General features: G+C 43.5%; 1 protein-coding gene across 2 annotated transcripts; it reads right to left on the reverse strand.

Annotated features, from left to right (window-relative positions):
• Positions 1-4,258: 4,258 nt before the first annotated feature.
• LOC110508398 (spermatogenesis-associated protein 2) lies at positions 4,259-10,412 on the reverse strand. Of its 2 annotated transcripts, none has more exons than XM_021588906.3 (3): positions 10,063-10,412; positions 7,024-7,860; positions 4,259-6,853 (listed from the first exon to the last, which is right to left on the reverse strand). In XM_021588906.3, exons 2-3 carry the CDS (start codon positions 7,357-7,359, stop codon positions 5,513-5,515), a joined length of 1,677 nt encoding a protein of 558 aa, XP_021444581.3. In that variant the 5' UTR covers positions 7,360-7,860; positions 10,063-10,412; the 3' UTR covers positions 4,259-5,512. The 2 variants fall into 2 exon arrangements, with proteins under 2 accessions (XP_021444581.3, XP_021444582.3); XM_021588907.3 differs by having other exon boundaries at positions 9,689-10,080.
• Between the last annotated feature and the right edge of the window lie 5,924 nt (positions 10,413-16,336).

Consider the following 16,336-nt stretch of genomic DNA (forward strand, 5'->3'; position numbering starts at 1 on the left):
GTTTAGTTATTTGGATTTTTACAAATTATCTTTGAAAGAGACAGGCCTGAAATAGGGACTTTTCTTTTTTTGCTGAGTTCACACACACACAATCAAGTTGAAGTCGGATGTTTACATACACTTAGGTTGGAGCCATTAAAACGTGTTTTTCAACCACTCTACAAATTTATTGTTAAACTATAGTTTTGGCAAGTCGGTTAGGACAGTCATTTCTCCAACAATTGTTTACAGACAGATTATTTCACAATTCCAATGGGGCAGAAGTTTACATACAGCAAGTTGACTGTGCCTTTAAAAAAACTTGGAAAATTCCAGAAAATTACTTCAGAAGCTTCTGATAGGATAACTGACATTATTTGAGTCAATTGGAGCTGCATCTGTGGATGTATTTCAAGGCCTGCCTTCAGTGTCTCTTTGCTTGACATAATGGGAAAATCAAAAGAAAATCAGACATGACCCCAGAAAGACAAATTGTAGACCTCCACAAGTCTGGTTCATCCTTGGCAGCAATTTCCAAACGCCTGAAGGTACCACGTTCATCTGTACAAACAATAGTACGCAACTATAAACACCATGCGAGCACGAAGCCATCATACCGCTCAGGAAGGAGACGCGTTCTGTCTCCTAGAGATTAACATAATTCGATTTCGAAAAGTGCAAATCAATCCCAGGACAGCAGCAAAGGACCTTGTGAAGATGCTGGAGGAAACAGGTACAAAAGTATCTATATCCACAGTAAAACGAGGCCCATATCAACATAACCTGAAAGGCTGCTCAGCAATGAAGAAGCCCCTGCTCCAAAACTGCCATAAAAAACAGACTACGGTTTGCAATTGCACATGGGGACAAAGATTGTACTTTTTGGAAAAATGTCCTCTGGTCTGATGAAACAAAAATAGAACTGTTTGGCCATAATGACCATTATTAAGTTTGGAGGAAAAAGTCGAAAAACACCATCCCAACCGTGAAGCACGGGGGTTGGCAGCCTCATGTTGTGGGGTGCTTTGCTGCAGGAGGGACTGGTGCACTTCACAAAATAGATGGCATCACGAGGGAGGAAAATTACGTGGATATATTGAAGCAACATCTCAAGACGTCAGTCAGGAAGTGAAAGCTTGGTCGCAAATGGGTCTTCCAAATGGACAATGACCCCAAGCATACTTCCAAAGTTGTGGTAAAATGGCTTAAGTCAAGGTATTGGAGTGGCCATCAAAGCCCTGACCTCAATCCTATAGAAAATTTGTGGGCAGAACTGAAAAAGCTTGTGCGAGCAAGGAGGCCTACAAACCTGACTCAGTTACACCAGCTGTCAGGAGGAATTGGCCAAAATTCACCCAACTTATTGTGGGAAGCTTGTGTAAGGCTGCCCGAAACGTTTGACCCAAGTTCAACAATTTAAAGGCAATGCTACCAAATACTAATGGAGTGTATGTAAACTTCTGACCCACTGGGAATGTGAATAAATAAATAAAAGCTGAAATATATAATTCTATTATTCTGACATTTCACATTCTTAAAATAAAGTGGTGATCCTAACTGACCTAAGACAGGTAATTTTTACAAGGATTAAATGTCAGGAATTGTGAAAAACGAAGTTTAAATGTATTGGGCTAAGGTGTATGTAAACTTCCGACTTCAACTGTACATACTTTTCACCAATTTACAATGTTGGCTATTTTCCCCCTCCTCTCCACCTGTATGGCCATGTAGGGATAGTGGGGATTGAATCCCTCTACACAGACATTCTGCGATGCTCCTCAGTGTCAACGGGTGGAGGGGGAGGAGAGGGGGTAAAGCTCAGGTTCCGGGCTGGGTCTACAGAGCATGCCGGGTGAGGAGAGGATTTGGGGGTCGGGGCAACACCACCACTTTTCATACTGGTAAGATAATCACAAAGAGAGAAAAGGGATGATTGATTTCTCTGTCACATAGGAAGTTTCATGTGTGAAAAAATATATACAAATGACAGCGAATCAAATTGGCGGCATCAAAGCTGCTCAATGACATTTTGTCATGGGCTTGCTATGACTACTAGTTCGTCATTTGTTTATATTTCTCTACTGGCTAGAATATAGAGTAGGTTATGCCCAATGGCCTCTTCTCTCTGTGTTCCTTTTGGTCTGTGAAGACAATGGGTGTTTCTTTCATGCATATTCAGTACAGATTCTGCAGAGATTTTAATTGTGTCCTATTGGTTCCTGAGATGTTAACATGTTTCTAGCAAGACATTGTAAAGATATGATACTCTGCACAGAAGCTGTGTCTGTGACAGAAACACACTCAGTGAGAGGTGGGAGCCAACTAGAGATCACCTCAGCTGGCCTTCTCAGAGCACTGGTGAAAGAGCTCCTGGAAAGAAAGAACATTTATAAGTATTGGAACATATCCATTAGGCCATCTCTTTGGCCCGTTCGGAAACATCACTAGATGAACGAGGAGAAAAGGTCAAAAGTGAATTGCACTGCTCCTTAAGGCCACTCTAGAAAGACATTTCAACCAAGTTCCAAAAAATGCAGTAGCACACTTCCTTGAGGTAATGACTAATGTAATGCATTCCTCTATATAGCTTTCACCAAGTAATAGAACAAGCAATTACAGTACATCATTGAGGAAAGGATTTCAGTTGGCCTTTTTAAAACTGACTCCATTGGGGATCCGTAGAGCTGAAATTTAGTATACTTTAAATGCCGGGATGTCATACTCATTCCTTCTTTTAATCAATTTGAATTTGCTGCACACGAGGAAGAGTCGTCGTCTTTTGAGATCCACGTGTCTTACAGAAGCTGATAATCATCTGAGGGGGACGCACTTCACCAAAATGAACGTATGGTGGGAAATAACACAATTGCACATTAGATGACGCATTAGGCGTCATCACAGTAGGATGAGCCTAGTATCCTGACATGTTGCTTACTGCATTTGTTTTTACAACACAGTACATTATTAACGCTCTAACCACTTGGCTACCTGCCGCCCCAATAGTGCATAGACGCTAGTGCATAGACGCTGACAAAATCACCCTTCTCTAGCTAGAGCGGTTGTTGAAAGAATAATGTAAGGCAGCAGTGGCCAATTGGGTTCATCAGTCAGAAACAAAACACTTCCCTTTTTGTGTGTTGTGTATTTTTCTAACCCATAACCTTAACCACAAGTCTATTTATTAAACTGTGAATTCTTCATCACTCACCACATAAGGATTTCAGCATGGCCAGAACATTTAACTTTGTATGTGTGAAGTGTCATTGCCCACAGGTAGACCTATGTATAAGGATTTCAGCATGGCCAGAACGTTTAACTTTGTATGTGTGAAGTGTCATTGCCCACAGGTAGACCTATGTATAAGGATTTCAGCATGGCCAGAACGTTTAACTTTGTAAGTGTGAAGTGTCATGACGTTTGCCCACAGGTAGACCTATGTTTAGCAGAGTCTAAATCACCCCTGCAGCTCCTGCTTGCCCATATTAAGTAAATGGACTGAACTGTGGGTCAGGTTATAGAGTATTTTACCCCAATGTACACCCTTTATAAAGATTAGCAAAAATGTAGTAAATCAATTAAAATACTGAGCAATATTTTATGCTACAAAAAAAAAATGGGAATTTACATTTTATACTAATATAAATGTTTAGAGAAATAAAAATCCCCAAAATGTTTCATGAGTCGGAGAACACGTTCAAAGGGATGATAGACCATTCCTCTATACAGAATCCTTTGTGTTTATGGACGTTCCTCTTCAATTCAAACAAACCACAGGTTTTCAATTGGATAGAAGTTCTGAGACAGATTGCCATTGCAAAATGTTGATTTTGTAAATTAACAATTTTTGTGAATTTTGATGTGTACTTGTCTTGCTGAAAGTTCATGATACTGTTGACCTTTTTATTTAACTAGGCAAGTCAGTTAAGAACAAATTCTTATTTAAAATGACGGCCTAAGAACAGTGGGTTAACTGCCTTGTTCAGGGGAAGAGCGACAGCTTTTTACCTTGTCAGCTCGGGGATTCAATCTTGTAACCTTCCGAATCAAATTTTATTGGTCATATACACATGGTTAGCAGATGTTAATGCGAGTGTAGCGAAATGCTTCCGGCTACTAGTCCAATGCTCTAACCACTAGGCTACCTGCTGCCCCCACCTTAAGGGCCCCAGGACCAGTGGAAGCAAAATAGCCCCATAAACAAAGATCCACCACCATATTTTACAGTAGGAATGGGGTTATTTTCTGCATTCTCATTTCAGCGCCAAACCCACCACTGGTGTGCGTGGCCAAAGATATTTATTTTCACCTCTGACCAAAGCAGCAGCTACAATCCAAATGCCAATGTCATTCAGTAAACGCCAAGTGTTTACATTAGTTAATTAACATGAAAATAGGTATTCTTAGCACATTCTTTTCAGCATACAATATAGCTCAGTATTTGATTTATTTTGCTTATCTTTATCAAGGGTGTCAATAATTTCAAACCCCACTGTAAATAGGAGAAGGAACAGGTTGTAAAACACTAACTGAAGATCAGTTGGGAAAATTACCATCTGGGTAAGCTGTCAGAACCGAAACTTCTCCCTGTCACAGAACAGAAACTTCTCCCTGTAGTGTCTAAATGCCAGTGTAGCAAAGAGTGAAGTTCATATATATTTTCGGGACTGTGACTGGCTTTAGACTTAATTTCTTAGGGTCCTCCAGTTTATTGGATTACTCAAAACAACAGCCACCTCCAAGAAGCTGGGTGACATATCAGCATGATAGCACTGAGATTGAGAATTTAGGTGTGTTGTGAATATGTAAGTGATATGATAAACTGATACAACAAAACATCTCCAATTTCCACAGCAGCATGTAAACCTCAGCCATACACTTTAAATATTTAAGGGTAAATGTACAAGTGATTGTTCTTTAAATAGTGGTCAGTTGCCATAATAGTCGGTCTCAAAATATCCCTTTAAAGCATCAACCCCCACACCAAATGTTCACTCCAGCCTCTTTCACCACCCAACTAACAGTCTCACATTGATCTACGGAATGAACCATTGAAAATATATACTATTTAATTCCAGTGTAAGTTCAGTGTTCTTTCCTATTGGTTTTCAAGGTTAAAAAGTTCATCAGTGCACACAATCCAGTTTCAGAAGTCTTCTGTACGACACATCTAACGGAGTCTCCTCGGCTGACAAGTTATGTCAGCTTTTGTGTTTTGTTTGGGCGGCTTTCCTTCGAGCCGTCTGGCGCGTTTCGTTTGAAGGAGGAATAGATTTAAGGGATTGGGAAGCCCTACGACGTCACATGACTAAGCTAGAGGGGGTGGAGCAGTAAGGAAGAAGAGGAACCAATTAAAAAAAGCATGATCTTTTACAAGGCAGAGAGAGAGGACTCCCTATGAACATGTGTAATGTATGTATTCCAGAGGCATACATCTGATAGAGACGATATGAGGGAGGGGAGGAAAGAAAGGGCAGGGGAGAGTGCAAGGGTACAAGGGAAGGGTGAGAGGAAAGTGAGAGAGTTCACTCCCTGCTCATCGGTAGACCAGGTGTGATATGGTTCCAGACTTAAAGTTGAGCTGATGGTTGGGGACAAAGCTGTGCTGGGGGTTTTTACGTGTGCACAAGTCTTTGCCGTACAGGCTCATGCACGAGTCACACGATACCTTGGAGCAGTTCACACAGGTGTGAGACGCGCCCGGCTTGTTACAGAACCCGCACCGCGACCCCCCCAGACTTGCTCGGTCAGCATTGGCTACCGACTTGCTGGAAAACAGCTTGGTGGCCATAAGGGGTTTCTCTACCATCTGGGGGTGGGGGTGGGTGTGCTGTTGGGTGAGGGTGAGGGGATGAGGGTGCATGTGGGGGTGGGGAGAGTGGGTGTTGGAGTATACTGACAGCTTCTCCTTGACGGGGAGGTAGCCATCCATGGGGCGGGGTGATTTGGGGGTTGGGTACTCCTGCAGGCCACAACAGGGGGAGGGGTCGATGTCGCGACAGGCCGGGCACAGGATCATGTCACACCTAGGGCAGGAGGCCAGGTTGGAGCAGCCCAGGCCACAACCCTGACACTTTACCCCCAGAGAAGAGAGTCCGCCATGGGCTTTGAACGCCCAGCCATCCCTGGCATCCCAGGGTTCCCTGGATGAAGGTCTGGAAGGCGTCTGTCTACCTCCAACCCCAGGCCCACCCCTCTCTGTGTACAGATCAATCTCATCCAATGAGGAGAGGTGGTAGGAGGAGTAGGCATCAACCGAGGGCGGTGATTGGATAGGGAAGAAGTCAGCCAAGGGGCTGTAAGAAGGCGGGGCAGCCACAGAAAACATGGATATGGAGGTGCTGGGCCTGATGATCTCATCCTTAATGTCCTCCTCTGCATCCACAAACAGAGGTTCCTTCCTAAGGCTCAGAGAGGCTTTCAGGACAGGCTTACTGGCTGCGTGCCAATGCCCAGCTCCATCCGTCACATCCACTGACTTGGACGGCCTTCCCCCTCTCCTCAGATGGTGAGGGTGGCCTATGTCCACTGGTCGCACAGAGAGCCGGGCCATGTCAGCCCCGAGGCTGTCCCGCCGCCGAAGGACCTCGGCACAGCCGGCTGCGTCGTCCCGGCAGCCCCTCCGTTGCTCCAGGGCCTCCAGCTCAGAGGCTGAGCCCCGGGCCAGAGCCACCACCTCCCCAAGGAGACGACACTCTGCCTGGGCCAGGAAGAGCTCAAAGGCTAGCTGCCGGAGGTGGGCCGGGCCACCAGGGTGGTCCCGGACATGGAACTGGAGCTCGTGGTCATGGGAGTAGCCCATGGAACGCAGGAGGGAACGTAGATCGGCGTCGCACAAGACAGCCTGAAGGTGGTAGACATACGGGCCAGTGAAAGTCTAGAAGGGGGAGACACAAAGGAGGACACAATTATTAAGGACTGTTCCAGCAAATTCATTGAAATGCAATACAATGTTTAACCTCAGAGACCATATAGGACAACAATCCTGCCATCAGAACAGTCAGATGAGAGAAACAAGTCCATTCCAGAAGCTTTAGATGATGGTACCTTGATGCAGCGGAACTCTTTCTTCCAGGGGAAGAGCAGCAGGTTGGTGCAGACCGTCTCCAGGGTGAGGAAGGCTCTCTCCAGGCCACGCAGACTGCAGCCTCTCAGGCAGCGCATGGCATTCTCCACCACCTCATAGAAGCGCACCATGCGGAACCTCTGGCCCGGGTCTGGCTGGTAGGCCCCCAGCAGGGCCGTGGCCGTGGAGAGTAGGGCCTCGCTGCCCCTCTGTGATGTGCCTCTCCCAGGGCCTGCATTCCCCCCTCCATCCTCCAGCCGCCTCTCCAGGCATGCCACGTACCTCCGGAACAGGTCCTCTTGCAGTTTAGCATCCATTGGCGGCGCAGCAGTGAACTGCTCAGCCGTGACACTCCTCTCTCACTCCCTCTCTCATGCCAAGGACCGGGACGACACTCAGCAGCCCCTCTCTGCCGCCATCTCAGGACATGCACACAAATAGACTCTGCTGAGGATTTTGAGAAATGGACAAGAACACGCCTCTGGCCTCAATCAGGAAGCCGTCACCATTCTAAAGACAAAAGGGGATCAGTAGTAGTATTGAACTTAACTGCTTCCTGGTTTAGGGTAATTGGGGTGGTTAGGCTTTTGCCTGTAAGACCACCCTCTGCTTTGGGGCATCTGGTTATTTCATTAGCTGTCTATGTGGGCTCTCCAGGGAAAATGTGGGAAATAAAATAAGGTCAGAGTGGTTCACAGTTTGGTGGTCCTGAGTTGCACCCGGAGCTCTAGCCTCTGCCCTGTCAAAAGTAGTGAATTCAAGGTCACCAGGCAGAGAAGGTCACGATCATGATGCTGTGCATTTTTTTAAACTCCAAGCTGCAACGACAAAAGAGGGATATGCGGTAGGATATTGAACACACATATGCGCACACCACACACACTTCACTGTGCCAATAAAGATGACGTATTGAGCTTGGGACACTTCCCTTCTTTCTCTGCATTCATGCAATGCTGACATCAGGTGACACAGAAGCAGCAAAATATGTTCCAAACATGCTAAATGGCCCATTGAAACAAAGGGGGTAGAGAACATCAATCTCAGTGTGTGTGTGCACAATTGAGGGGAAGTGAATATGTATCCTAGTGAGTGACACACCCCCTCTGTTTCTGACTCTAAATGTGCAGTGTGTAGCATGGATGGATGGATGTTTTGCCCCACAGTGCACTAAATAGCTAGCTAACCATTTAGCCAAAAACTGCACTCGCATCCACTTTGCATGAATGATCAACAGAAAAAGTAACAGCTCAAAATGCAGATGGCTACATGGAATGCTGATTCATGAATATAGCAAGCTCTGAAGTTACCTATATTACCTGCATAATTGTATTCATTTCAAAATAGAGAAATATAATTGACAATGTTTTACCATGCAGTCTGACCTAAAATGTAATTTAATCTCAAATCTGCATTTCACAGCAATATCCTTTTGACATTCAAATGAGTGTTTGCGTCAGTGTAAGGTTTGGCTAACTATAAGGCTGCAAATATGCTGGCAAATTCTAGGGCAATGAAGTCCAGAGTTTTTCCCCCATCCCAAAAAAATCCAGGCCAAAAATGAAAACAAAGCAGACCAAACTCTTTGTCCTGTAAAAAAGCCTGCTGTATGTAAAATGTTGTGCGCTATAGCTTGGAAAATAAATACATGTGACTCTGGATGACAACATAATGATGTTAGTTTCCAACATTTGGGCTGTTTTCCTAAATAAATTAAATATGTTTTGTGTTTCCTTCCCACGATACTAACTACTTTCACAATACTTGTATCATCCCGGCACTTGCTAATTCTGCAATTCCTTTCATCCAGATCGCTGTAAATAAAATGATCAACATGCAACAATTTCAAAATAGAAAGGCATAACTAAGAGATGGCTATATTTGAATTGAAAGGGGAATCAGCAAATCACTGCTACTGCCTTGTTTAGTATTGGCCATCTACCGTAAACATTGTCCCACAAGGAGATGAGTTGATAAATGTTCTAATCTATCGACAGGTAGTATACCCAAGTGTGTTGTGTTTTTTTGTTTTGTTTTGAAGAGTGCAAATAGCACATAGCAGCAGCCAATTATCCCAGTTCCATTGATTTCCATACATTCTTGACATGAGTGAATAATCTGCGTGTGCAATTGATTATAGTAGAACAACCTACTCAATTTCAGTCTGGAGTCCTGCTTGGTAAATGTTAAACTGCATGAGCAGTTTAAAAGGTACTAATTTGGCAAAATACAAGTCATCTGAACACAAGTGTGACAGGTGTTTATAGAGTATTTTTTTATGCATTGGTCTTCAACATATCACAACATATTTCAGAATAATGATTGTGAATTGGGACATTTAAACCCGTTGTTTCGACACTCACTGCTATAAATTATATTAAAAACAAACAGGAAGCAGAAACAGTATCATTTTCAACTTGTGTTCTAGGAATATAAAAATGGTACTTCAAAAGATAATTATTTTACATGAAACCACTGAATGAACCCAAAAACGTGCTATGATTTAATATTAGTGAAAATGTGTTTGACCTGGCTAAGCTATTTGGTGACCGAAATTGAAGGCAAAGGACCAGCTGCGCAAGGGACGAACTTCTAGTACTCCGCGTAGCAAGCTAGCGAACTAGTTAGCATCTGAAAACACACACCCACCTGGGTTAGCTTGCCGACTATGTTAGCCTGCGTTGTTCCCACCAGTTAACCACGACTAAAACGTTATTATACATCGAATTGAACAATAACGCCTTGCAACGTTAACAATGATCAGCTGGGTACGCAGTGGAAGTGTCATGTACAAGCCAGAGCTGGCAAGCTGTGGTGCTAATGGGCGTTAGCCACAGGAGCTAACTACCGTTAGCTAGGAACTGTTTGATGGTCCCCAGCCGCACAGAAAACGGACATCTCTGGGCCCTTCACACATATCCAGACAGACGCGTCAAAGGCGAGCTATGCATGTTTAATGTTCTGCTGTTGTAAAACCCGTTTCATCAGAGAGAGAGAGACGCCACGGACATTCAGCACCTTACCTTTTCCGCTGTACTGCTGGAAATCCCCGTGGCCTCAGTGCGCAGGCTCCCGGTTGTGACAGTTCATCCGGATCAGCTGGCGCACGGGCACTCTCCGGAGAGGGGCTTGGCCCTGCTCAGGAACGCGCCTGGAGACGAAGGTAGAACGGCCACTCGCCCGGAATAAAGACGGGTTGATTGCTGTGGGTGAGGCTTCACTTTAAAGAGGAGGGAGTACAGGGCTGTCTCTCGAGGAGGCTAAGAAATCATTTAGGCTGGGAAAAGTTGAACCTTTTCAGAAGGAGGAGGATTGGAGGGAAAGAGAGAGGAGGTTGAAAAGACTGAAGGAGGCAGAGGATGGGTTTGAGTCTGTTGTAACAAGCAATAACAGAAAAAATACTTTTTTTTACAGTGGGTCCGCCATGGTTCTGTATTTTATTAGTGTTGCTGTGGACACGGGATAATCTGACTAAGACACACACACACACCTGTTTAACCTCCCTGAGATACTGTAGGCATACTTATTTCTACTTGAATTCAAGTAGAATTGAATGTCCTGTGTTTGTGTTAACCACGGCAGCCAGCATGGTAAATAAAGAGATGTGCAGAAAGTTAATCAGCCTCTGTCTCTTTGGATCCTTTCCCCTTAATGCATTTTTATGTCAGATAGGACATCCTTTCAAAGAAAAAACTGTTGTTTCAACCTCTAGTTGAGTAAGGACGCTTCAGTCCTTGTATATGTTTTGATTCTTGCTACCTGGTAAATTACTAACAACCATGGATACAAGGAGAATAAGGTGAGGAACCAATCCATGTCAACCAGGTCCCTATTTTTAAAGAAACACCATTTAGTTCAATCTTTAGTTAAGTGAAATACGTAGTTTTGTTCTGGTCATAAGATAATTCAGAAAATTGCAGTTAACAGTAGTGTCCCGTCCTCTCAGGTCGTGGGAGTTGGGTAGGATCAGATAGGGTTAAAGTAGTAGAATAAGGTGGTGGGTTTTAATGAGTGTTGGGTAATGAAAAAATTATATACACGCCTACTCATTCAAGGGTTTCATTTTTACTATTTTCTACATTGTAGAATAATAGTGAAGACATTAAAACTATGAAATAACACATATAGAATCATGTAGTAACCAAAAAAGTGTTTAAGATTTTATATTCTTCAAAGTAGCCACCCTTTGCCTTGATGACAGCTTTGAACACTATTGGCATTCTAAGGGCTATTTGACCAAGAAGGAGGTGGATGGAGTGCTGTGAGTGAGAGAGATGCCGTGGGGGAGATCTTCATGGGCTATACTCAGCCTTGTGTCAGGGTACTACATTGGTGGTTTGAAGATATCCCTCTATGTTTTGCACATACCTATGTTATGTGCTTTCTGTATCCATGTTGTGTGAGGATACTGTCATTGCATCCGTTCCAACATCATGCATTTGTCATTACTTTTTGGTGAGGGGCCACTAGTGAGCTACCAGTGAAGCTAGGTTTAAATGTATGTAGCTTCCTCTTTCCATGTAAATACATTGAATGGCTACAATAGATTAAAACAGTGGGGCAAAAAAGTATTTAGTCAGCCACCAATTGTGCAAGTTCTCCCACTTAAAAAGATGAGAGAGGCCTGTAATTTTCATCATAGGTACACTTCAACTATGACAGACAAAATGCTGGATAAAAATCCAGAAAATATCATTGTAGGATTTTTTATGAATTTATTTGCAAATTATGGTGGAAAATAAGTATTTGGTCAACAACAAAAGTTTATCTCAATGCTTTGTTATATACCCTTTGTTGGCAATGACAGAGGTCAAACGTTTTCTGTTAGTCTTCACAAGGTTTTCACACACTGTTGCTGGTATTTTGGCCCATTCCTCCATGCAGATCTCCTCTAGAGCAATGATGTTTTGGGGCTGTTGCTGGGCAATACGGAATTTCAACTCCCTCCAAAGATTTTCTATGAGGTTGAGATCTGGAGACTGGCTAGACCACTCCAGGACCTTGAAATGCTTCTTAGTAAGCCACTCCTTCATTGCCCGGGCGGTGTCTTTGGGATCATTGTCATGCTGAAAGACCCAGCCACGTTTCATCTTCAATGCCCTTGCTGATGGAAGGAGGTTTTCACTCAAAATCTCACGATACATAGCCACATTCATACTTTCCTTTACACCGATCAGTCGTCCTGGTCCCTTTGCAGAAAAACAGCCCCAAAGCATGATGTTTCCACCCCCATGCTTCACTGTGGGTACGGTGTTCTTTGGATTCAACTCAGCATTCTTTGTCCTCCAAACACGACGAGTTGAGTTTTTACCAAAAAGTTATATTTTGGTTTCATCTGACCATATGACATTCTCCCAATCTTCTTCTGGATCATCCAAATGCTCTCTAGCAAACTTCAGACGGGCCTGGACATGTACTGGCTTAAGCAGGTTGACACGTCTGGCACTGCAGGATTTGAGTCCCTGGTGGCGTAGTGTGTTACTGATGGTAGGCTTTGTTACTTTGGTCCCAGCTCTCTGCAGGTCATTCACTAGGTCCCCCCGTGTGGTTCTGGGATTTTTGCTCACCGTGATCACTTGTGATCATTTTGACCCCACGGGGTGAGATCTTGCGTGGAGCCCCAGATCGAGGGAGATTATCAGTGGTCTTGTATGTCTTCCATTTCCTAATAATTGCTCCCACAGTTGATTTCTTCAAACCAAGCTGCTTACCTATTGCAGATTCAGTCTTCCCAGCCTGGTGCAGGTCTACAATTTTGTTTCTGGTGTCCTTTGACAGCTCTTTGGTCTTGGCCATAGTGGAGTTTGGAGTGTGACTGTCTGAGGTTGTGGACAGGTGTCTTTTATACTGATAACAAGTTCAAACAGGTGCCATTAATACAGGTAATGAGTGGAGGACAGAGGAGCCTCTAAAAGAAGAAGTTACAGGTCTGTGAGAGCCAGAAATCTTGTTTGTTTGCAGGTGACCAAATACTTATTTTCCACCATAATTTTCAAATAAATTAATTCAAAATCCTACAATGTGTTTTTCTGGATTTGTTTTCCTCATTTTGTCTGTCATAGTTGAAGTGTACCTATGACGAAAATTACAGGCCTCTCTCATCTTTTTAAGTGGGAGAACTAGCACAATTGGTGGCTGACTAAATACTTTTTTCCCCACTGTATATGCAATGCACATTTTCATGATCAACCTTTTTACAGTGGTGGAAAAAGTACCGAATTGTCATTCTTGAGTAAAAGTAAAGTTACCTTAATAGAAATTGACTCAACTAAAAGTGAAAGTCACTCAGTAAAATACTATTTGAGTAAAAGTCTAAAAGCATTTGGTTTAAAATATACTTAAGTATCAAAAGTAAATGTAATTGCTAAAATATACTTAAGTTTCAAAAGTAAAAGTATAAATCATTTAAAATTCCTTATATTAAGCAAACCAGACGGCACCATTTTCTTGTTTTAAACTTGTAAGGATAAACAGGGGCACACTCCTACACTTTACAAATGAAGCATTCGTGTTTACTGAGTCCGCGATATCAGAGGCAGTAGGGATGACCAGGGATGTTCTCTTAATAAGTGCGTGAATTGGCCAATTTTCCTGTCCTGCTAAGTGTTCAAAATGTAACGAGTACTTTTGGTTATTAGGGAAATTTAATGCAGTACAGTAAATTGTACAAGTAAATTATTTTCTTTAGGAATGGCCAGCGTTGTGTCCAGGGGTGAATTCATTAGTACACACCCATAGCAAAACAGTTTCGAAAAGACACACTTTCCATTTTTCTTACGTCTTCATCTAGTTGTTTCTCAAGGGGAGAAGAGGTAGTACGAGGACACACACAGTAAAACCACAGTAGACTGATCTGCCTAGTCGCAATGAGGTGTGTGTGCCAGTTATCTAACAGGCCCTGAGGTAGTGGAGCAGGTCAAAGTTAGGTGGGTATTACGCTGCAATGAGGTGTGTGTGTTACCTAACAGGCCCTGAGGTAGTGGAGCAGGTCAAAGTTAGGTGGGTATTACGCTGCAATGAGGTGTGTGTTACCTAACAGGCCCTGAGGCAGTGGAGCAGGTCAAAGTTAGGTGGGTATTACGCTGCAATGAGGTGTGTGTTACCTAACAGGCCCTGAGGCAGTGGAGCAGGTCAAAGTTAGGTGGATATTACGCTGCAATGAGGTGTGTGTGTTACCTAACAGGCCCTGAGGTAGTGGAGCAGGTCAAAGTTAGGTGGATATTACGCTGCAATGAGGTGTGTGTGTTACCTAACAGGCCCTGAGGTAGTGGAGCAGGTCAAACTGTCTCATGGCTTTACAGTCGCTGAAAGTCTACACACAACTTAACATTTTGCATCCTTAAAATTTACTCTAGCCTCCCGGGTGGCGCAGTGGTCTAAGGCACTGCATTGCAGTGCTAGCTGTGCCACCATAGATTCTGGGTTTGAGCACAGACTCTGTCCCAGCCGGCCGCGACCGGGAGGTTCACGGGGCGACGCACAATTGGCCTAGTATCATCCGGGTAGGGAGGGTTTGGCCGGTAGCGATATCCTTGTCCCATCGCACACTAGTGACTCCTGTGGCGGGCCGGGCGCAGTGCACACTGACCAGTTCGCCAGGTGCACAGTGTTTCCGCCAACGTATTGGTGCGGCTGGCTTCCGGGTTGGATGCACGCTGTGTTAAGAAGCAGTGCGGCTTGTTTGGGTTGTATTTCAGAGGACGCATGGCTTTTGACCTTCGTCTCTCCCATGCCCGTACAGGGGTTGTAGCGATGAGACAAGATAGTAACCACTAACAATTGGATACCACGAAATTGGGGAGAAAAAGGGGGTAAACATAACATTTTTTTTTAAATACTCTAAAAAGGGATTATATTAGATTTTTTCCCTTACCCATCTACATAACCTACTCCACATTTTCAACATGAAAGACAAATGATAGAACACTTTCGAAATTATGTATTATGAAATATAAAATGAGGATGTATTGACTGCATATGTCTTCACACCCCAGAGTTAATTAAGCAATAAGGCACGGGGAGGGGGTATATGGCCAATATGGCTAACCCTACTTTACTGGTGTATCATGTAGGCTAACGTAACGTTAAATCAATGAGCCTCCACCCAGTCAGTCAGTGCGGGAACGTGATCATTTAAAAATATATATTTAACCTTTATTTAATCAGGTAGGCCAGTTGAGAACAAGTTCTCATTTACAACTGCGACCTGGCCAAGGTAAAGCAAAGCAGTGTTTTAAAAAAACATTTATTTCACCTTTATTTAACCAGGTAGGCTAGTTGAGAACAAGTTCTCATTTGCAACTGTGACCTGGCCAAGATAAAGCAATGCAGTGTGACACAGACAACAACACAGAGTTACACATGGAGTAAACAAACAAGCCAATAACAATAAACAAGTCAATGACACAGTAGAAAAAAGGAAGTTTATGTACAGTGTGTGCAAAAGGAATGAGGAGGTAGGCCATAATTAGGCCATAGTAGCAAAGAATTACAATTTAGCAGATTAACACTAGAGTGATAAATGAGCAGATGATGATGTGCAAGTAGAGATACTGGTGTGCAAAAGAGCAGTGGGTGGGCTATTTACATATGGACTATGTACAGCTGCAGTGATCGGTTAGCTGCTCAGGTAGCTGATGTTTAAAGTTGGTGAGGGAAATATAAGTCTCCTGCTTCAGACATTTTTGCAATTCGTTCCAGTCACTGGCAGCAGAAAAATTGAAGGAAATGCAGCCAAATGAGTTGTTGGCTTTGGGGATGATCAGTGAGATATACAGTGGGGCAAAAAAGTACTTAGTCAGCCACCAATTGTGCAAATGAGAGAGGCCTGTAATGTTCATCATAGGTACACTTCAACTATGACAGACAAAATTAGAGAAAAAAATCCAGAAAAACACATTATAGGATTTTTAATGAATTTATTTGCAAATGATGGTGGAAAATAAGTATTTGGTCACCTACAAACAAACAAGATTTCTGGCTCTCACAGACCTGTAACTTCTTCTTTAAGAGGCTCCTCCTCCTCCACTCGTTAACTGTATTAATGGCACCTTGTTATCAGTATAAAAGACACCTGTCCACAACCTCAAACAGTCACACTCCAAACTCCACTATGGCCAAGACCAAAGAGCTGTCAAAGGACACCAGAAACAAAATTGTAGACCTGCACCAGGCTGGGAAGACTGAATCTGCAATAGGTAAGCAGCGTGGTTTGAAGAAATCAAATGTGGGAGCAATTATTAGGAAACAAAGCCTACCATCAGTAACACACTACGCCGCCAGGGACTCAAATCCTGC

The sequence above is a fragment of the Oncorhynchus mykiss genome, chromosome 28 (assembly GCF_057628025.1).
Source record: "Oncorhynchus mykiss isolate SJ-2025 chromosome 28, ASM5762802v1, whole genome shotgun sequence".
Classification (NCBI taxonomy): domain Eukaryota; kingdom Metazoa; phylum Chordata; class Actinopteri; order Salmoniformes; family Salmonidae; genus Oncorhynchus; species Oncorhynchus mykiss.

Bases quoted from the DNA above. Each gene is read 5' to 3' on its own strand.
- LOC110508398 (XM_021588906.3), bottom strand. From the start codon at position 7,359: ATGGATGCTAAACTGCAAGAGGACCTGTTCCGGAGGTACGTGGCATGC. The intron at 6,854-7,023 runs GTACCATCATCT...TCCCCCTTCTAG, and splicing joins AAGAGTTCCGCTGCATCAAG to ACTTTCACTGGCCCGTATGT.